Here is a 21689-nt window from a genome sequence, read left to right on the forward strand (position 1 = left end):
TAAAAGTGGGCAAACCATGCTTTTAAAACCTGTTGCAAAAGTAAAAATACAATTCTCAAAAGGGAGAGGTATGTTGTAAACCATAATAATGATAATTTAGGCTTTCATTTCAAAATAATAGTCAAACCCAGGAAATAGCAGAGGTTAGTGAGAGGCAGTATAAACTCACTATGTATGTATGTGTGTGTGTGTGTGTGTGTGTGTAAACTTTACACAGGGAAAGTCAGTAATAATTATTGTGTTCTTGATACTGGCACCTATGATATATGTATTCAAAAGCCTAATCATTCGTAGGATTTTCTTTTCTTTTTTTCCATTTCTACCTTTCCTTATTTTGTAAGACAGGCATATAGAATGCATGCTTTTTGTTTTAGTTATCTGTCGCTGCATAACAAGCCACCCTAAATCTTAGTGGCTTTAAATAACAACCGTTATTTATTTTGCCTGGGAATTTGCCCATTAGGCAGGGCTGGGGGGGGGGGTGCAGCTCCTCTCTGCAGGTGCACTGTGAGCTGGGGCGGGCCAGAGGATCTATTTCAAGATGACTCACAGGGCTGGCACTTTGGCGCCAACTGCTGGCTAGGAGCTCAGCCAGAGCTATGGGCCAGGGGCCTCAGATCCTTTAAAGGGATCTTCACGGGCTGCTTGGGTGTCCTCATGTCATGGTGTCTGGGTTCTGAGCAAGAGCTTAAAGAGAAACAGGAAGTTGCATTGTCTTCTATGACCTGGCCTTAGAAGTTACAGAACATCACTCCTGAGGGGCTCAGAAGCCCACCCTGGTTCAAGATAATGGGCCAAACAGTCTACCTCATGGTGGGACAATGATGAAAGTCACATCATAACAGATTATGTGGGATAAGAGATATCATTGCAGGATTTTGTGTGGTTTTTTTTTTTTTTTGAAAATACAATTTGTCTATTTTTAAGTTACTAAAGGAGAAAAAGTATTTTAAAATCTCCCCATCTCTGGCTTTATTTACCTTGGTAGTTATGAGAAACGGCTGGGATTAGAACTGGACTTCAATCCTGTTTGTAATATTTACCTCCTTTGTGTCTGTGGAAATGCCACTTATTTTTTAAACCATCTGTAAAATGGAAATACCGACATACAACTCATAGAACTTGTACTGAGAAATGTCCTGTTAAGTCCTGAGCATGGTCCCTACTCATATAAACGGTCAATAAATGGTAGTTGTTTTTTTCTTTAAAGACAAGGATGTCAATAATACCCTTGTTCCAGAAGGTCTAGCCCAGTCATTTTCAAGTATATTGTTAACAGTAGAACCCTTCCCCCTCTTATGCTTTGCAGAGCCCCATTATAGAAAACCCGTGAAAGCTTCCCTCTTGTTTGGGAAGCAAGGGTGGGGAGCCCAGGGCTCTACCTGCTGGCTTACCCTCTCTCCACAGTAGTGCCAGATGCATCTCCTCAGACGGGTTGCAAACCACTGTTCCAACCCCCATCATAACATCAAAGAGGAAAACAGTGAGCATAGCTATTGAAAAAGCCATGGTGGCTTTTTCTTTGTCACTCCCCCTGACAATGTGATTGTCTATGTAGAAAACCAGAAAGAGCAACATAAAAACGAATGGAACTAACCAAAGCAATTTAGTTTGATGGTGGCGAGTTTATATATATAATTTATCACCTATTTATTCATGTATATGTATAAATCTATAGAGTACTTATACATGCATGCAATTCATATGTATATCTATGCATATATATGAAGATAACATAATTCTGATACTGACTCACCCAACAGTTATTTCTGTGCCAGGCATGTTAGTGACTGGAGAGGCAGAGGTGAGAGGGACCAACAGGTCTTTGCTGTTGAACTTACGCTCTGACGGAGCAGACAGATGCTCAACTAATTACAGATCAAGATCAGTGCTGGAAAGCAATTTGCATTTATTAGTTTACTTTTTATTGTTTTCCTCCTACCCCCGCTGGGGCACAGGTCCAATCACAAATGGCGATCAATTTTATACAGGAAAAGGAAACAAAAAGCTGAGATAGCAAATAACAGAGGCCGGGGGAGGAGAGTCATTGGAAGGAAGCTTTAGGCTGATACTGGAAGGACAAAAATGAGTGAAGAGTGTGGGGAGGGCAGCGGAGGCAGAGACAACAAGAAACCACGTTTCTGAGGCAAGGAAACACTTAGCATGACCAGAAACTCAAGAGCCGCACACTGGAGCCAGGTGAGTGAGTGGAGGGTGGAGAGGATGGGGATGGAGGGTGAAGAAGGGGCAGTAGGATGGCATGACTCTGTAGGCCAGGGTGAGAAGTTCAAATGCTATTCAATGTCAGGTGCAGTCTGTGAACTATTATTGTAAGGAAGGCATTTGACATTTCCTTTTCCTTTTTTTTCTTTGAGAGAAAGGTGAAGGAAGAGAGAAAGAGAGAGAGAGAGAGAAACATCTAGATGAGAGAGAAACATTGATTGGTTGCCTCTTGCACATGCTCCAGCCAGGAGCCAAACCCACATCCCAGGCATGTGTCCTGACCAGGAATGGAATCTGTGACATTTTGCTTTGTGGGACGATGCCCAACCCACTGAGCTACACCAGCCAGGACAGCATTTGACATTTTTAATACAGCTCTGTCTGTCTGTCTGTGTGGGGAATGGACACCAGCAGGGAGAGCCACCAGTGACAAGGTCACTGGGCAGTCAGGGGAATAGCGATGACCTTGGCTAGGGTGGGCAGTGCAGAGAGAAAGAAGTGAACAAATTCAATCTATATGGGCACTAGAAATATCAAAAACTACTGACAAATTATATATAGGGTTTGGAGGACCTGTATATTATATTACCTGAATATTAATTATCACCTGGATAGGACCTGAATATTATTATAAGGTTTTCTAACTTCCGACAGGATCTGACTTGACATCAGGGACACACAACCCTAGTGAGGTAGTGAGTAAAGGGGACCCAAATGAGTTCTTTCCCAGGTAGAACTGGTCTGAATTAAGTCAGCTACAGTCACGAGGAGCATGGTCTACATTCCCAGAGAAAGACAGCCAGGCTTTGGATCCAAGCTTGAGACCTCCACTATCAAAGAGGGCTCCAGGTGTCCATTAAAAAGGCACTGGCATTTATGCTGATTAGTATGAGAGAGTGCAGGTCTGCAGTCTGGGCATCGCAGCCCAAGTGAAACCCTAGACTTTTGGTCTGAAACGCCTTAGTGCTGAACTCAGATCCCCTGTGGTGATTAGTCAGGGCAGCGGAAGGGACTTGTAATACAATATTTCCAGCTATCCCTGGAATCTCCTTACTGGAAGGAAGGTGGATGATGACTTTATTCTCTGACCCCCTTCCAGGATTCCAGCAAACGTAGTTTTCTTAAATGTCAGTTTCATTTGATAAAGCTCACATAAAGTACATGCAAGGCCAAACTATAAACTCATCCTTCCTAACACTTGATTTACACATTTTATTTTATTCATATTAGCAGGTGAAATGCACTAAGGACCTTCAGTCTCCATGGATCTCTTACAACATGTTTTTTTCACATGTGTTTTATTGATTATGCTACTACAGTTGTCCCATCTTTTCCTCCCTTTATCCCCCTCTGCCCAGCACTCCCCTCCTTCCAGCATTGCCCCCCCTGCTAAGTTCATGTCCATGTGTCGTATATATAAGTTCTTTGGCTTCTCCATTTCCCACACTATTCTTAACCTCCCCCTGTCTATTTTGTGCCTACCAATTATGCTCTTATTTTCTATACCTTTTTCCCCCATTCTCCCTGCTTCTCCCTACTGACCTCTATTTCTGATTCTGTTCCTGTTCTAGTTATTTGCTTAGTTTTTGTTTTTTGATTTTTCTTTTTTTAATGTATTTATTTATTTATTTAAATTGTTGTTCAAGTACAGTTTTCTGTCTTTTACTCCCATCCCAGCCCCCCCCCCCCCCAGTGCTCCCCACCTCCCTCCCATTTCTACCCCCCTTAGTTGTTGTCCATGTGTCCTTTATACTGGTTCCTGTTGTTTTTTGGTTTTTCTTTTTTAGGTGCAGTCATTGATTGTGAGTTTGTTGTTATTTTACTGTTCATATTTTTTTTATCTTCTTTTTCTTAGATAAGTTCCTTCAACATTTCATATAATAAGGGGTTAGTGATGATGAACTCCTTTAACTTGACTTTATCTGGGAAGCACTTTATCTGCCCTTCCATTCTAAATGAAAGTTTTGCTGGATAGAGCATTCTTGGATGTAAGTCTTTGACTTTCATGACATGGAATACTTCTTTCTAGACCCTTCTTGCCTGTAAGGTTTCTTCTGAGAAATCAGTGAGTAGTCTTATGGTCACTCCTTTGTAGGTAACTATCTCCTTTTCTCTTGCTGCTTTTAGTATTCTCTTCTTCTCTGTAATCTTGGCTAATACTTATGATATGTCATGGTGTGTTTCTCCTTGGATCCAACTTCTTAGAAGCTATCTGAGCTTTCTGGACTTGCATGTCTATTTTCTCCACCAGGCTGGGGAAGTTTTCCTTCATTATTTTTTCAAATAAGTTTTCAGTTTCTTGCTCTTCATTTTCTCCTTCTGGTACCCCTGTGATTTAAATGTGGGAATGTTTAAATTTGTCCCAGAGGTTCCTAAGCCTCTGTTCCAAATTGTTGATTTGAGCCTCAGTTTCCTTCCCTTCACTGTTGGTTCCCTGTATATTTTTATTTATTTTACATTGCATATCCTCCACTTCTTTCCTCTATTTTGTGACCATACTCAATCATTTCTGTAAGCATCCTGATTACCAGTGTTTTCAGTGTTTTGAACTCTGCATGTAATAGGTTGGTAATCTCCTAGTTGCTTAGTTCTTTCTCTGGAGTTTTGATCTGTTCTTTCATTTGGGCCATATTTATTTGTCTCAGCACACCTGTTACGTTGTAAGGGGCAGAGCCTTAGGTGTTCACTGGGGCAGAGCAACCCTCTTCACTCTGTCGTGGTGCCATATGTGAAGGGGGGGTCAGAGAGGGAACAATGCTGCTTGCTCAGCTCTCTCCCCACTTTCAGTTACTTCCCTCACTTCCCACAAGTGGATTGTGCCACGTTAGGTGCTGATTCCCAGACGGGCGGGCTTTTGTGCATTCTAGGATCCTGTGGGCCCCTTCAGTAGATTCTCCTAAGAGACTGGGAGTTTCAACCACTGCCACAACCCCCACAGGTTTTTACAGCCAGAGGCTTTAAGACTTTCGTTTCCCATGCTGGGCCCTAGGTTGTGCAGTCTGTCTCACTCCCTAGTTGTTCCTCCCGGCTCACCCACATGCAAATGTGGGATATTCCACTCTGCCAGTTGCCACCTTCTCATGTATCCTCAGCCCCTGGGCTGCCCATCTTTGCCCCTCCAACCATTCTGGATGAATGTTTCTTTATCTCCTTGGTTGTCAAACTGCTATACAGTTCCATTTTCTGTCAGTTCTGGTTATTTTTTGTTTTTAAATTGGTTGTTATTCTTCTTTTGGTTGTGCGAGGAAGCAAAGCATATCTACCTATGCCTCTATCTTGGACTGAAGTCCCCGTTACAACCTGGTTTGACTGAATAACCCACTTATTATCAAAGGTATCATCTCTTTGTACCTCAATTCTCTGATCTATAAAAAGTGGTGGACTAGTGAATATGTAACACATACATAGCAGAATTGATCTAATTAATCGTGTTCATGTGGATGGCAAGCTAAGAATGAGAATTTGCATCTGATGCATCTTTGTACCCTCCAATAGCTGCTGGGCTGAACAGCATAAAATCTAATACTTAAGGAAGATTCAAATATTTTCTTTAATTTACTCTTTTATCTATTAATATAGTCACTTGTTTGATAAATATTGATTAATGATCAATAAACACCAAACAAATGAATACCTGAATGAATGAGAGAATAAACTAAAGATGATATGTACATCCTTTTTCAGTATTACATTTATAGTTTTATGGCTATAATGGTTCATAAAAATTTTTTTAGGGGTTAAAACCTTTACAGATATAATTGGATTAGAAGATACGTTCACCGCTTCATGTCTATCACTTTCACATCAGTAATTGATTACCAGGACCTGAATAAGCTGGCTCTAGATTCTAAAGGAACTGGCTTCAAACCTGAGCTCTGTCTTTGACCTACCCATGTGACCTTGGACAAGTTACTTTATTTCTCCAACCTTCAGTTTCTTCGTGTAAAATCTGGAGATTATAATAGGACTGATTTCAGAATGGTATTGTGAAGGTTAAATGAAAACACAGCAGAGTTTCTGGATCATAATAAGTACTTTGCAGGCTTAAACCACCATTAACTGACTTAGAGGTTATTACTTTACAAACTTTAGAGCCCAGTAACAGTGAAATCACCCTCTTGTGTATCCATTGCCCTAGTAAAATAAAAAACCCTTGCACATTTAGTAGGAGCAGATGCTCAGCAGTCCAGGTTGAACAGAATAGGACTGAACTGATTTAGACAGTGACAGAAACAGATTAAAATCAACTCCACTGCAGAGCTTGGAGGTACCTATACAGACATACATTTTATGTGTTCACTTTCACTTTACACAGTATTTTTGTTTGTACTATCTTCATATTCCTCTCAGCAAGTCCTTGAGGTAAAGACTATTATTTTTACACCACTGTTGAGTAAACAGTATTTAAGAAATAAAGTAATAAGATTTGAATGTCATTGAAAAAAAATTTACAAAGTGATTTGCCTGGTTCTTAAAGTAACTAGAACTCAGATTACAACGCTGGTTTTTGTAATCATGTAACTTTGGGAATTCACAAACCAAATTAGTTCTGTACTGTGAAGAACATCCCTAGGGAAAGCAAGACATTCTGATCTTTACCCAGTTGTTTTATCTATGATACCATATATTTCAATTACTTCTCACTTTCTCGGTGTCTAGTAGCTCTTACTGATAAATGAGAACAGATATGCTGATACCCTAATTAAAACAACAACAACACTGATCAATCACTCAGTTGCAACAGGTTATCTATGTGTGTTCTTTGTGCAAAGTGAGGCATATGTGAGCATTCATTCATTCATTCATTCATCTTTCATTTTTCATAGTATTCCAGAGTGGTGTTTTCCTTTTACTTCTGCTATAGTTAATGGCAATTATAATACTATACCTTTATTAGAATAATTTTGTTTAAATTACAAATATACATGAAGCCACCACCCAGCATACACATTAATATGGTGTCTTATTTGCTCCATATGTTTTAAAGAAATAAAATATTACAGCTACTGCTGAAATTAACATGAATCCTTCCCATTCATATTTTTAAGTTGTCAGGGCATATGTATAGTCCCTAAGTACTGTATTTTTATGCATAGTTCTGCAAGTTGCTTTCTCTAACAATGTTTTCAAGATTTATCCATGATATACATGTAGATTCTTTTTTAATTTCAAAAGCTGTGAAATGAATATCCCACAATTCATTCATTTATTCTGTGGTTGGTGAGTATTTATGCTGTTTCCAACATTTTGCCACTAAAACCATGTGCAACTTTATGGAATATTGGCAGTTTTTTGGGTATACTCACAGAAGCAGAATTACTAGGGCAGATAGGATGTGTATCCTCAAACTTAATAGGTCATTTCCAGTCATTTTTCAAACTGTTGCTTACACTTTAACCAGAACATTTATGTCAGAGGTTATGCTCTATCTGTTCACCATCACCCATTTTTAAGCTTTGGCCAATTTTACATAAATAAAATGATATAATTTATTTCACATTTCCCCAGTTATTATGGAGGTTGAACAACTTTCCATATATTCATGTGGCATTTGGTTTTTTTCACTGCTCATATATTCAATTGCTAGGAGTTCTGTGTATTTGTCAGTATCAGTCCTTTGTTGGTTATGTTTTCTACTAATCTGTAGGTTGGGATTTAAAAGTTTTTTTATTTAGTGATTTTAGAGAGAGAGGGGAAGAGTGAGAGAGAAAGAAGCATTGATTTCCTGTTCCCCTTATTAATGCCTTCATTGTTTGATCCCTGTGTGTACTCTGACCTGGGATCAAACCCATGACCTTGTTGTATTGGGATGCCACTCTAACCAACTGAACTACCCACCATGGCCAATTGTGTGTTGGGTTTTAATTTACTGACACTGAGTAGTTAAATAAAAGTTTTTGCTTTCTAATGTACACAGCAGTTATGAACATTTCCCTTTATACAATTAGTTCTCTTATACATCCGGAATTTACATTTGTGTACTACAATGTGATCTAGGACCCTCATTTTTGCATAAGGATAGTCAGTTGTCCAATACCATTTTTTAAATTGTCCATTTTTCTTACATCCTATTTCAACATTCATGTGGATTTGTTTCTAGATGGAAAGCTGTTTCATTGCTTTATTATTATTTTTTCTTAGACCTAGCTCAATACCACACTATTTTCTTTATTATAAACCCTCATATCTAATAGGGCAGGTTTCCTTTCCTTTTTTTCTCTACTTTTAAAAATTGATTGCCTACTTTTTCAAATTGTTTGATCACTACATCATCCCTATAAGTTTTAAAAGTGGTGTGTGAAGTTCCTTGCATAGGCTTAAGGACTTTTATTTAAATTTCATTGGATTTATTGTTTGAATTGATAGGAATGGTCATCTTTAAAATATTATCATAATCCATGAATACGGCATCAGTCAGGACTAAGTGCAGAGAACAAGAACTCTCTAGGTATTTTAAGCAAAAGGAATTTGATGCAGGGAATTAAATGCTGGTTAGGTTCCTGGAAGAAGTATGTTATGTATTTGCTTTGTTATGTTTTTCAGTTTTTAAATATTGGTGCAGGGTTGGCTATTTTTGTGTCTTTTCTTCTTTCTTTTGTGTTTTTGACTTGTTATCAGAGAATAATACAGATTCTTTTGTGTTTGTTGAAAGCATTCATTGTGACTTACAGGATAATCAATGCTAATGAATGCGTTACGATAGTTTGCAAATAATATCTGTGTTTTATTTATTGAATATATAGTTCTCTATATGCCCTTTAGGTGAAGTATATCAATTATATGAACTCATATGAATTCATATAAATTATGTTCATCTTGTATCTCTTTACCATTTTTTTTCAGCTTGGTTAATTCATATCCTATAAAAGAACCTTAAAATGTTCTACTGTAATTGTGAATTTAATGATTTCTCTTTTTACTGATGATAATTTTTGCCTTACATACTTGAGATTATGTTGTGAGGTAAGTATAAATTTAAGGATTCAGACTTCTTGAAAGGTTGTATCCTTTATCATTAACTTATGAACGTCTTTTCATTAATGTTTTTCTTGCCTGAAAGTCTATTTTGTCTAATATTTTTAGAGCCATACCAATTTTCTTTTGTTCATGGTTTACTGGTGTATATTTTTCATATACTGACCTCTATATTTTCTGAGTAATATATTTTTGTTTTGTCTCCTATAAGCACCTATAACTGGCTTTTCTTGAAGATTTCATTTTGAATGATTTCAAATATGCAGAAAAGTTGAAGGAATTAAGCAACAGAAACATACCTACCCTTCACCTAAATTCACTAGTTGTTTTTATTTTGTCCTTTTTGATCCTCTTTCTATCAATTACACTTTTATTTTAACTAAACTGTGTATTTGAATGTAAATTGCAGAAATCTGGAGTGATTATAAGACTACGTTTTCTTTATGTTCAGGTAAACTATATATTAAAAACGATTTCTGGTTTCATTAATCTAGCATTTCTACGTTGAAGGCCAAGGGCTTTAGCTTCAGCCGTTACGGTACCGTGAATTCCTCTAGAGAGCATTCTTCACAAAGCAAACAGGCTGGCCTATTATCATAGGCAAGTTCAAAAGGAGAACAGGCTTCTTTAGATCCCTTTCCAAATCTTTCTAGACCTTTGCACAAAATAAAACTATTTCCTAATATGATTCTTTCCTTCATTACTGTAATAAAATAAACACGAGTGTACATTTCAATGGCCCTAAATATACAGGTATTTGCCTTCTGAGTTTAGTAGGTGAACACACTTTCAATGCAATCGAAATTTCCTGCCTTATATCTTGTATCTTGCATACTGCCATTTAGACTCTCATGCCCCTCTCCATTAATCTATTGCTAAACAGTGATAAAGGCTGTTTCAGCAAAGCACACCTTTCGAATGGGTATTCCTTTATACCAACGATTTTGATAAAATCGCTTTTTGAAAGCAATTGATTTTTAGTTTAAATGAAATATCGTTTTTATAAAGAAGAGAGAATTTAAAGGCATTATAAAAACAGTAGGAAAGGATGTCTCTAGCCTCTTGGGCATTTAGTCTATGAGAAAACCACATCCCTCCTCTCATCCACACAAAACAAAACAGAACCACCATTGTACTGAATAAAGAACTAACTTATGTATGCTGCCAAATCTGACTTTATCTCTCTTTTTGGAAATTGATGTCACATAGTTTGCCATCAACTTTCAGGCTTTCATTCAACTGCAGAAACAGAAGTATTCCAATACAGCAGTGTAAAACAAGTAGGGATGTTTACTGAACATTTACTTTGATAGGCATTGTGCGTACATGTTTTATGTTTATTTTATGTGGTTATCTCCTCTATTCTAAGTGGTTGCACAATTCTTACCCCAGTTTTCAGATTAGGAAACACAGGTTTCCAGAGTTCGTTGGCACTCATGTGGTGTTATACTGTTTTGATGTTTCAACTACCTACTTTATTCACAGCCAAGTACAGTCTGGTGGTAAGAAATAGAGTAATACCCAAGGGACCTGAGTAAACAAAAAGGTCTTTGAGTTGCAAAAGGTCTAAATTATGCAAACTGCAGAAATCCTTGGTGGACACAATAGTAACTTTTAGATCATCTTTCACCCCGCAGGCTGGCAAATCACCTTGTAGATGCAATAGAGATTAGGTTTCTCAGTCCCTTATGTGCACTGAAACCCTTTGGCCTTCTGGTGAATCCATGGACCTTTTCTCAAAATAATGTTTTAAAAATGCATAACAGAAAAAATAGAAATTATATGGAAATATATAGTTCTAGCATTTGACCCCTGAGATTGTTAAACGTTTCTACGCTGTCCATATCACCTTCCAAGCCTACCAAACAGCTCATAGACTTTCCCTATCTTCTTCAGAGAAGGTAAAGGAGCCACCCAAGCAGTTTTGGAGGCTATGGGGTGGGGCAGGGAACGGGACGGTCTACTGAGGGGATGTTCCCAAGATGACATTAGTGTCTTCCTTCTGCCTTCCTTCTATAAATAAGTCTCCCTGATTCCCTAAACCCTCCATCTTTCTCTAGCTCAAATCCAATTTTTGTTTTACCTTTTTCCCAGACTCCTTCATCTCTTGCTCAGCCCCGCCCACTTATCTAGGCCCACCCCTTCCTAGCCCCACCTCTACTTAGACCCCTCCTCCCCACTAAGTCCCGCCTTCCCCTCTATCACTTCTCTGCTCCCTGCCAATCACACTAGGCCACCCTTTCGCCCCGCCCCTAAACCTACCACAAACCTTTCTACGGCCTCCTTGCTTGGGGAGGAACAGTGGCGGCGGAAGGATGGACCCTGCTACTGTTGGCGGTTTCTCCCAGGAGCAGTTCCGGGAGGCCTGTGCTGAGCTCCATCAGCCCGCGCTGGCCGGCGCCGACTGGCAGCTGTTGGTGGAGACCTCGGGGATCAGCATCTACCGGCTGCTGGACCAGGTAGCGGCGGCCTGCTGGACCGTTCCGGACCAAACTCCTTACGGTGACCCAGGGGCTGCAGCCTCGGGACCCAGGCGCGTCTTCTAGCGCTGGGAGGAGCGAGCGCAGGCAGGGGCGGTGCCTGCAGCTGACTTTGTCCAGTGCTGGGAACTGGAGCTGGGAGGTCATTATAATTCAGCCTTATGTCTGAGGTCCCTTAGGGGTGTGGTCTGTTAGAAGTTAACTGTAAAGTTAAAACGTGGGTCTGCTGATTCTTAACCCCCTGCACCACCGGAGTGGTTGCCAGTGGTGTGTGTATGAAGTATCCTCGGATTTGAATATAGGTGGAAAAGAGACTTTTCAGGGACTGAATGTACAGGGTGGCTAATGTGTGTGGAGGGGAGTGTTGCTGACCAGGGACCTGCTATCATCTCTGGCCACTTTAGTGACTTTCTTCTTTTGGCTGTTGCCCTTTTCTTGTAAGTTGCACTTAGTAACTTTAAAGCTTCAGAGGAAAAGATGAACTGAAAGCCTAAGAGGAATAGAGTTTGTTATTAAGTAAGTAAATCTGCAGGCGTTCCTGCAGGGGTTTGGCACCAGGTAGGCATCCAGGTGGAAGGATCATATTGCATCTGAGCTCTGTCGTCACGGCAGTTCAGAGCAAGTAGGGGAAAAGTCACCCTTAGGCAAGGTAAGTGAAATCGAGGTTTCTTGGCAGAGGACCAGAGTATTATAGTGTTAGAACAGGGAGGAGCTTTGGATGTCTTGCTATAACTGGGTGTATAGCGAGGTGAACAAGAAGTTCACAGTCTAGAGCAGACAATTAATTTCCTAGTGTAATTTCAACAGTTAACTTGGTGCAGAAGAGGACATGTTTTCAGACAAAATCGATTTATCTTCTTCTCTCTGATTATTCCACTTTCCTTACCACCCACATCCAGGCATTTGCCAAGTTCTGTCAGCTCAATTGCTCAGGCGTATCTGACATATGGCCCGTTTTCCTTCCCCTTACTTTCCTGTACGTTTCCACTTTGGATGGCACTGTCACCTAGAATTGCAGTTACCTCTCACCTAGTTTCCCAGCCTTCCATCCTACACATTACAGCCCGATCAAGCACCTGAGAGGCTATGGTCTTATCATTACCTTTCTGTGGCGTTTCTGACTGCAGAATTCATAGTAACTATTGTAATAGCTAATACCTGTCATGCTTTCTTATGTCCCAAGCCCTGCTTCAGTCTTTGCAGATACCGACTTACTCAATCCTCACATCAACTCGAATGTGAGGTGCTATGATTGTCTTTTTCTTTACCCGTAGGGAAATGAATCTGTGGAAAGTTTTAAGCTGATTCTTCAAGATTTGAACTGGGATCAGAATTCAGCTGTCTTGCTCTAGGCCTGTGCCATAAATAGGCTCTTGTATTGACTCTCCGGAAGAAGGGAAATGCTGCAGGCAGGCTATTCTGGTTTCGTCTTTTTTTTTTTTTTTTAAATTTTATTTAGTTACTTTTCAAGTACATTTTTTTTCTCTCCCCCCCCCCCCGCCTGGTCTCCCCCTCCCTCCCCTCCCCCCCCCCCCCCCGCAGTCCTCATCTCTGTGTCTTTCATACTTGTTCCTCAAAATCCCTCCCCCTTTTTCCCCTTAAGTTCCCTTCCCTCTCCCCTCTGGTCGCTGCCCACTTGTTCTCTATTTCAGCGTCTTAACTCACATTTCCAGCTTTATCTCCCAGGATGTGTCCATACAGCTTCTGTCCTCCAGCCAACCCATAACTGTCGCTCTTCCCCAACCCATGGGCTTGTGCTTTTTTTTTTGCTTTTGTGCGTTTTATCACACAGTATCCACTGCCTGTGAGCTGAGACAGAGTGACTGGCTTTGTGCTGTGTTTCCACTCTGTAGTGTTACGTAGCAGGGACCACTTCCCTGCTGTGGGGAGGACTTGAGTGGTATTCAGAACCATTCCTATCTACTATCCATACTCTATGTCTTATTTCAACTTGTTCTAGGGATAAAGACAGTCATGGTACACTGATGTAAAGTAGAGAGCCTTCCTAAGTTTGGAGGGCATCAGATTCCTACAGGTGCGCCCTCGAGCCTCAGCACCCGAATGGGGGGCCACTTGTATTAAAATGTGGAGGCCCTACTCAGTCAGGGTAGAAGCTCTTTCCTAGAGTCCTTACTGGCCTCTAGCATTCTCCGGCATTATTTGCTGCCTGACCCACTCAGCTGAAGCCTCATTTGTTTTCCAGGTTGACTGCCATCTTTGACCTTCCTCCTGGAAGAAGAGAGTTCCTTCTAATCTCTAGTTAGAAATGCTTTAAAAAATTTGTTTTGCTGTTATGGTTGTTTTTGTTTTTTAATGTTCAAGCTTCTAAGGAGACTCAAATAAGAATGCTGGATTTTAAACTACTGCAATAGAGGGACCACTTTGCCCTAAGTCCCTGAGCCAGGTTGTGACTTTCTTGTTTTTCAGGGAGAGCCAGAAGGCCACAGGATTGGGGTGAAGCTGGGGTGGGAGAGGGGCTAGGGGCCAGGCCCCACTTCCTAGCAGGTGATATTGTTTAGTTACTTTTTCATTTTGTAATCTCAGCTTTCCCACTGGCAAACCAAGGATAATACTTATCTTTTAGGACTGTTTGACCTCTCAGTAGTCATTGAATGCAATGATACATGGCAGAGGGGTTCTCGAACTTGAGCATACATCAGAATTGTCTGCAGGGCATGTTAAATTTGGAGTCAAGACCCCACTCCCTGAGTTTCTGATTCAGTAGCTTTGGTGTAGGGTATGAGGGGGTGCATTACATTTATTTTTTCTTGTTCTTTTCCTTTTTCTCTTCTCCTTTCTTCTCCTATCTTCTCTTCTTTTCTTTTGTTTATGTCTTTGAATTTTATTTCTAACCAGTTGCCAAGTGATGCTGAAGCTACTGGTCCAGAGACCATAGTTTGCGAACCACTGGTGTGTGGGGAGAATCTGGCACGATCCTCAGGAGGGTTCTAACATTAAGAGGTAGGAGAGTGACCTAGAGATGAGAAGCAATGGAAACTAAAAGGTAAGAGTGAGAATCAAAGAGAGGATCTTGCCCTGGCTGGTGTGGCTCAGTGAATTGAGTGTCGGCCTATGCCCCGAAAGGTCACTGGTTTGATTCCCAGTCGGGGCACACGCCTGGATTGTGGGCCAGATTCCCTGTTGGTGTGCAAGAGGCAGCCAGTTGATGTTTCTCTTCCATATCAATGTTTCTTTCTCTCCCTCTCTTTCTCCTTTCCTCCCCTCTCTATAAAAAACTGATGAATAAATTAGAAAAAATAAAATACTTATTTGTATTGTAGATTCACTACTTAAAAAAAGAGAGAGTCTTAAGACAAAGGCAATGTTTAAGACTCACTCTCCCTGATTTTTAAGGTGGTGGCCACTGGGGAGTGAATGTGTTCCCCTGCATTCTGCCCAGAAGTTCCCCGGTCAGAGAAAGGCTATTGGTCCCTTACAAAAGCTTTCCCAGCGATCTGTAGTCAGGTCTTGCAAGAGCTCTGGACTGTGTTACCATGCCAACAGACACCACAACAATGCAATGGACAGTGTGAAACTGGTGTGCAGAGGCTCACCTCTGATTTAGACAAAGTAAATGCTGGACTGAAAAAGATCAGGCTGACAGCTTAACTTCTTTATGCCTTTTTTTTCACATTGACATTTTAATTTTTTAATTAAATTTATTGAGGTGACATTGCTTAATAAGAGCATATAGGTTTTAAGCGTACGTTTCTATGGTACATGATCTGTATATTGCGTTGAATGCCCACCACCCAAAGTCAAATTATCTTTTATCACCATATATTTGGCCTATTTATGAGGTCTTCTAGTCAAAGTGTTTGCTGAGGAGCAGACAGACCTACTAAAATCCCGAAAACCTGGCATTACTGGAAAAACTCTGTGTTTAGCCGGGCCGGGAGGAAACTGGGCTGGAAGGAAACTTGGCCTTTCGGGAGGAAGCACAAATTTAACTTCCGGGAGAACAGCTTTACCTCAATGAGCGAGAAGTTTCAGCTGTCATCTCACAGGCGGAACCGTAAGCTGATTTGCACAGTGAGCTTCTTTGCTTCAGAATTACAAGGCTATTCTTCATCTTTTACCCTTCTGCCTCTCTCCTAAGGGAGGAGTATTTGGCAGTGTGACTGACAGAACATTTTTTGAATCCAAGACACTGAGCCATATTGTGCTAGTGGGTAGGGCCACCATGTCTTAAACTGAGGACTCATGTGTGGCATTGTGCCTCCTGCCTCAGATCAGAGCGCTCTCTCATGCACACTCCTAACCTCCCCCTCTTTTTTTCCATCTTTCCTGAACCTGCAACTGGGTGGTTACATCAGAACCTCAGGTCCCCCTCTCCCCACTTCTCTCCCAGGATGAGTGTGTGCTGTATGAGGCGGCATGAAAATGCTGGTCCTACGATTTAGATTTGGGAGAATGAGGGGTGAGAGGTGAGTAGGATCCCCAGTCCTGTTTCTAGGTATAAGCCAAGCTTTGTGTTCTCGCCCTGTCTTTCACCAGATGCCTGCGTATGGATTATAGCAGGTGGTTATTAATAAAGCAAAAAACTGATTTTCTTTGTTCTTCAGGATTCCTTTGAGAGTAAAGGTGACTTATTGGGAGGGATTTGGACACTGGACCTCTGGATATAATACCACACCAGTACTTGGGTCAACCATAGGCTGAACTGGGGCAATGCCAAGTGGACGATGGTCTTTGTTTGGTCTTCCTGCTCTTGACATTGGAGCCACCAACCGTGGGTAGAAGTAGAATTCCAGCAGGCATTTCAATGGGAATAGCTTGTAACTGCAAAGGCTCACCATTTCCTGACATTATTTGGGGAGGCTATTTTACCCTTCAGGGAAATTATGAAAAGGAATATATTCTTGTAAAAAAAGGGAGACTCCATGCAAATATGAACCTTTGAATTTTAGCCTGGAACCTTTAATGTGTTTTTAGGGTGCAGAAAACTTTGGCGATAAACGTAACTACTTTATCTTGTCATTTAGTTTACAATAGACACCTTCCCATAGCTGCCTGTGGGTGATCTGAATATACACTAATAAATTTCGAGAAACTTTGACAATGAAACAGGCACTTTTATGTTATGTAGATAAGAGTTTCTAACCTATGTCATATTTTTTTCTCCTTGAAAAATCTTCTTTTAACATTTTCAGGGTAGATCTGCTGCTGATAAATTCCCTCAGTTTTTATTTATCTGAAAAAGCTTATTTCTCCTTCACTTTTGAAGGACAGTGGGATACAGAACTCTAGGTACCTGGTTGGTGACTTTTTTCTTTTGATACATTATGTACAGGGTCCGGCAGAAGTAGCGCCTGCTGGAGTGTGTTTGGTAGGGTAATAATACGAGTGTAATAATTTATAGTTTTCATTTGAACATTTCATCTAAAATGTCACATCCAGTGTGCTTGAGTGTGATATTATTATAGTACAGAATTACATGCTTATGACTGTGTAAGAAAAGATTTTGTAATAAAAAGGGCCATTAATTTGTGCCAGACCCTGTCTTTTGCTTCACTCTCTTTTTGCCCCGATAGTTTCTGATGTCCGAGTTTCAGTAATTCTCATCCGTGTTCCCTTCCTCATGCCGTCACGAAAGGAGACCCTACCCTTTGTGACAGCATGGGTGGCCTGGGGAGCAAGATGCTAAGTGAAAGAAGCCAGTCAGAGAAAGACAAGTGCCATGTGATTTCACTTCAAAGTGGAATCTAATGGATAAAATGAACTAGCCAACAAAATAGAAAGCCCCCCTTCCTCCCAAGCTTCTTTCAAGATTTTCTCTTTTCTTTGGTTTTCCGAATTTCAGTATGATATGTTTAAGATTTTTTTGGTGTTTATCCTGTATGGCATGCTCAGATTGGCAGATTTTTTTGGAGGGTGGTCTGGGCTTACATGGTAAACTCCAAAGGGATTCAGATTAAAATATAAATATATTGGGGGCGTACAACAAAGATCCCCTTCTCACATGTGTAGTTGCACTATGACTTGGTAGTGATTAAGAGATCTCCTGGGTTGTACATTGTGGAAGTGGCCGTGGCAATGGTCTAAATCAGGGATGGTGGTGGGGAAGGTTGGTCAGAAGATGTGGCTGCCAGTTTGAGCTGTGAACTTGGTCCGGGCAATTGCAGGCTCCCCACTCCCTCTCCTGTGCTTGGAATATGCACGCCCCTTGCCTTCCCATATCAGAAGCTGCCCGGTGGCACATCCTTGAGATAGAACCATGGTGAGGAGACTCTGCCACAGGTGTCCAACCCACTGCCCACGGGCCACATGTGGCCCAGGGTGGCTATGAGTGTAGCCCAACACAAAACTAAATTTACTTAAAACATGATGAGACTTTTTTTCATTAATGTTTGTATATTTACTATGTGGTCCAAGACAACTCTTCTTCCACTGTGGCCCAGAGACACCAAGAGGTTGGACACTCTGGTGACTGTGTACGTGACTGACATCAGTTAAGGTTTCTGTATAAACTTTTAAGATCCTGGCAGGCAGGTGCAGAAAACCACTCATCTGTGGCTGCCAAACCTACCACCTACCAACCTGTCCTTTTCTCCCATCTCTCCCTGACCTCCATGTGTGGGGGCGGGTTTCAGGTTACACCTGGGAAGCTCCTGGCCAGGTTTGCAACCTAACAAGACATTGCCCCACTTTTCCTGTCAAGGACCAAATAGTACTTATTTTTGGCTTCATGGGCCATAAAGCAAAATGGAGGCTATTATATAGGTACATGTATAACCATTTAGAAATGTAAAAGGCATTCTTAGCTTCTGGACCATTAAAAAATAGCCATCCTGACAGATTTGGCAACCCCTGGTCTAAAGTATAGTTTTGAAGCCTACTTGCTCTGTCATTTTAGAATTTATGAGCCTAAAATGAGACTTTCTGAGTCTCGGTTTCCTCATCTGTAAACTGGAGATGATTCCCATTCTGCGAAAGTTATATGGGGATCCTGTGAAAGTGTACATTGCACGGCACCTGGTATATTCCACTTCTGGGAATACATCTGAAATGCTAACTTGGAATATATGGACCCCTATGTTCACTGCAGCAATATTTGCAATAGCCAGGATTTGGAAGCAGCCCGAGTGTCCATCAGTGCATGAGTGGGTAAAAAAGCTGTGGTACATTTACATAATGGAATACTACTCAGCAATAAAAAAGAAGGAAATCTTACCCTTTGGATGGGTGGACCTGGAGAGCATTGTGCTAAGTGAAATGAGCCAGTCAGAGAAAGACAAATACCATATGATTTTACTTATTTGTGGAAACTAATGAATTAAACAAACTAACAAACAAAATAGAAATGGACTCAGAGATACAGAGAATAGTCTAACAGCTTTAAGTCCATGCGCTGTACCTTCACAGGCATATGACCTTGGGTGAGTTTCAGGTCTCTTTTAATTCACTGAGGGGTCATTTACTTGAGCTGTGATGGATCGAACATGTCAAAAGGGGTTTGCAACGTTTCTTGGTACAATAAAGAAATGGAGCCATTCCAAGATGTAGGGTAAAGCCGAGAACCTTTTGAGTAAACTTACTTGGAGTCATTTATTGAAATGTTAGCTTAGAAACATATCTGCAACAAATGTTACAGAGTTTATATCTCTAGTTTTAAGGAGCTCAATCAATGATAAAACCTTGCCCAAATTAAGCTAAGATTTGTGCTTCTTTTTCTATCAAGTTGTCTGCACAAACTGGTATGCAATCCTGGTGAGATGATCCTTGGCTACTAGTGAGTGTATAAGTTGGTACAAAGGTTCTTAAAAACTAATAAAAAGTATAAAGAACCTTAAAAGGTTAATACCTTTTACCTTACAGTTTGTCTCTAAGGAAGCTTTCTTAATGAAAAAGAATTACGTCGTGCCCAGTGGGTCCACATGAAATACAATAATACATGAAATAATAGATTGTTTCAGAAGTTTTTATGTTTGTAAAAATATTTGGAAACAACTTAAAAGAATAATTAAATTAGGTGTGACCCCTTCACAGCTTCAATATTATATTGTTAAAAATAAGAATACAAGCTGTTCATGCGATGTTATCCCCATTCTTATAACATATAGAAGTATTTATTTACTTAAAAGAAATGTGTCGGATATTACCAACAGGTATTTGTGGATTATGGGGTTGCATGCCATTTTTATTTTCTTTATAATGAAAATCAATTATTTCTATAATTATAACAATTCATGTCATATTTTAAAAGACAAAACAAAAACGTTTACAGAGATCCTTCTTTTATAAGAATTAATGGGTGGAAAGTGCTTTGACCCGAGAAGCTGGGTGGGGCGGCTGGGCGCTGGAGAGGAACATGTTGTGGAAAGACTAGGAAAGGTGTTCCTGAGCGTTCTGTTCCCGCGGAGTCTGGCCTTTCTCAGCTCCCCACTCGGGGAGCATTTAGAGGAAGTCGTCACAATGGTTCATTCTTCTGTATCCACGTCAGTCACATTGGTCTATTTTCCTCTTCCTAGAGGGCTTCTGTTTTCTTTTCTGTGATATGCATAGGGCTGAGGTCACTCCGGCTGTGATTACATTCAGGAGGGAAAGGGGCCAGTGTAAGGAAACAGTTTGTCTTAATTTATCCAGATAGCCAAAGCTGACTCGCCAAAGCTGACTCCGGTAAGGGTGGGGAGATAGTCATCTAAGACCTAATTGTCCCTCGTGCCCAGTGTGTGTAGAAAGTGGGGCCCCAATATTCCTGAACCGGGAGTTAATTGTCTCTCTTCCAAAGGTGGTTAAAACGTGTGGGTGTGAATGCGTGGTATGTATGAACCGGCACTGTCTTTCCACGTGTGAGCGAGACAGGAGGGGACAGGAAGGAGAGGTCCTTCCACTGGGACCTCCATGCCACCACTCGTAAGGGGTTCAGATCTACTAGCTTGATGCAAGGACTGGAGACCTTTGCTATAAAGCCACACACTTTTAGAGCTGGAAAATACTTATGCATTCAGTTTCAATTTAACTCCCACTTCTTGCCAGGTACTTTCACATACATCTGTGATTCCTAAACTGAGAAATATTTATGCCTGGGTTATGCCACCTCAGCCAGGAGACCCTTGAAGCCTCATGGCATCTCGAAAAGATTCATCACGTTGGCCTCCTTGACTGTATGTGCGTTTCTAGCATGGTGTGGAAGAGGACGGCTTCACTGACACAGAATTACCCAATAACACTCTTAGCAGGAGGAAGTTGAGTCCCTCTGAAGGCTTCTGTTTGCTTCCTCTTGCACTGAAATTTAAGAGCCGTGGGTTTAACCTTAACGATAGAGTCTTTAGGCAAGGCAAAGGTCAGGAACTTGATGTTGCCTTTGTACGGAGAGTGAAAATGTGTAGTGCGGCCAACTCCAGCCCAACACCCTTGCAGACGAGGGTAGTTGTACTTTGGAATCTAAAAAATATTTTTTTTCTCAATGAAAGGGAATACTGTGATCTGAAACTGATGTTTCTTCTCCTTTTTAGTCCTTTAGGCACAAGTCCCTTATATAAAACAGAAGCAGCCGTTGCAAAATTCTGGAATTGGCACATTGGAATTGGTGAAACAATGTGTTGCGTTTCATTATGTCCTGTGGATGTCCAAAATAGTTACCTGTCCCCTGAAGGCTTGCTGCCTATGTGCACCCCCACTGGGACGTTTAAAAACCATCTCAAAGTCAAAGGTAGAATTCTTGATTGTCCCAAGGCCAGAAATGAGCTGTCTCCTGTTTTTTTGTTCTTTTCTTAGAAAAAGGAATTGCTCATTTGCCTGGCTATTCAAGCAAAGGTTCTGAGAGTTATCCTCAGTTCTCTGCTTTCTCTTTCCCACAGCTGATCTGTCCCCAAAGCAATGGCTGTTGACATTGCTTGCAAACTACATCCCTAAGTCATTGACTTCTCTCCATCACTTGCTGCTACACCCCGTCCAAATCTCTGTCTTCTCCTTTCTGGACCATGGCGCACCGTCTTCTAAACCATCTTTTCTCTCATGATCTATTTTTTTCTGCCAAGCAGCAAGAATCATCCTTTTAAAGTAATA

At 40.9% G+C, this 21689-nt stretch overlaps 1 protein-coding gene across 5 annotated transcripts in view; it reads left to right on the plus strand.

The window, feature by feature from the left end:
- Positions 1-21689, plus strand: part of PCTP (phosphatidylcholine transfer protein) — a 131451-nt gene that overhangs the window by 95647 nt on the left and 14115 nt on the right. Inside the window, exon 1 of one of the 5 annotated variants that reach the window (XM_053656652.1) lies at positions 11431-11657. The exons of 2 other annotated variants lie outside the window; for them this stretch is intronic. In XM_053656652.1, coding sequence (XP_053512627.1) covers positions 11514-11657 — 144 coding nt within the window. In that variant the 5' untranslated portion in view covers positions 11431-11513. Of the gene's footprint in view, positions 1-11430; positions 11658-21689 lie in introns of those variants that run through there. 2 more of the 5 variants (XM_053656645.1, XM_053656638.1) reach the window with 2 other exon arrangements.

This window comes from Artibeus jamaicensis, unplaced genomic scaffold (assembly GCF_021234435.1).
Source record: "Artibeus jamaicensis isolate MK-2021 breed Jamaican fruit bat unplaced genomic scaffold, CSHL_Jam_final contig_1998, whole genome shotgun sequence".
Taxonomy (NCBI): domain Eukaryota; kingdom Metazoa; phylum Chordata; class Mammalia; order Chiroptera; family Phyllostomidae; genus Artibeus; species Artibeus jamaicensis.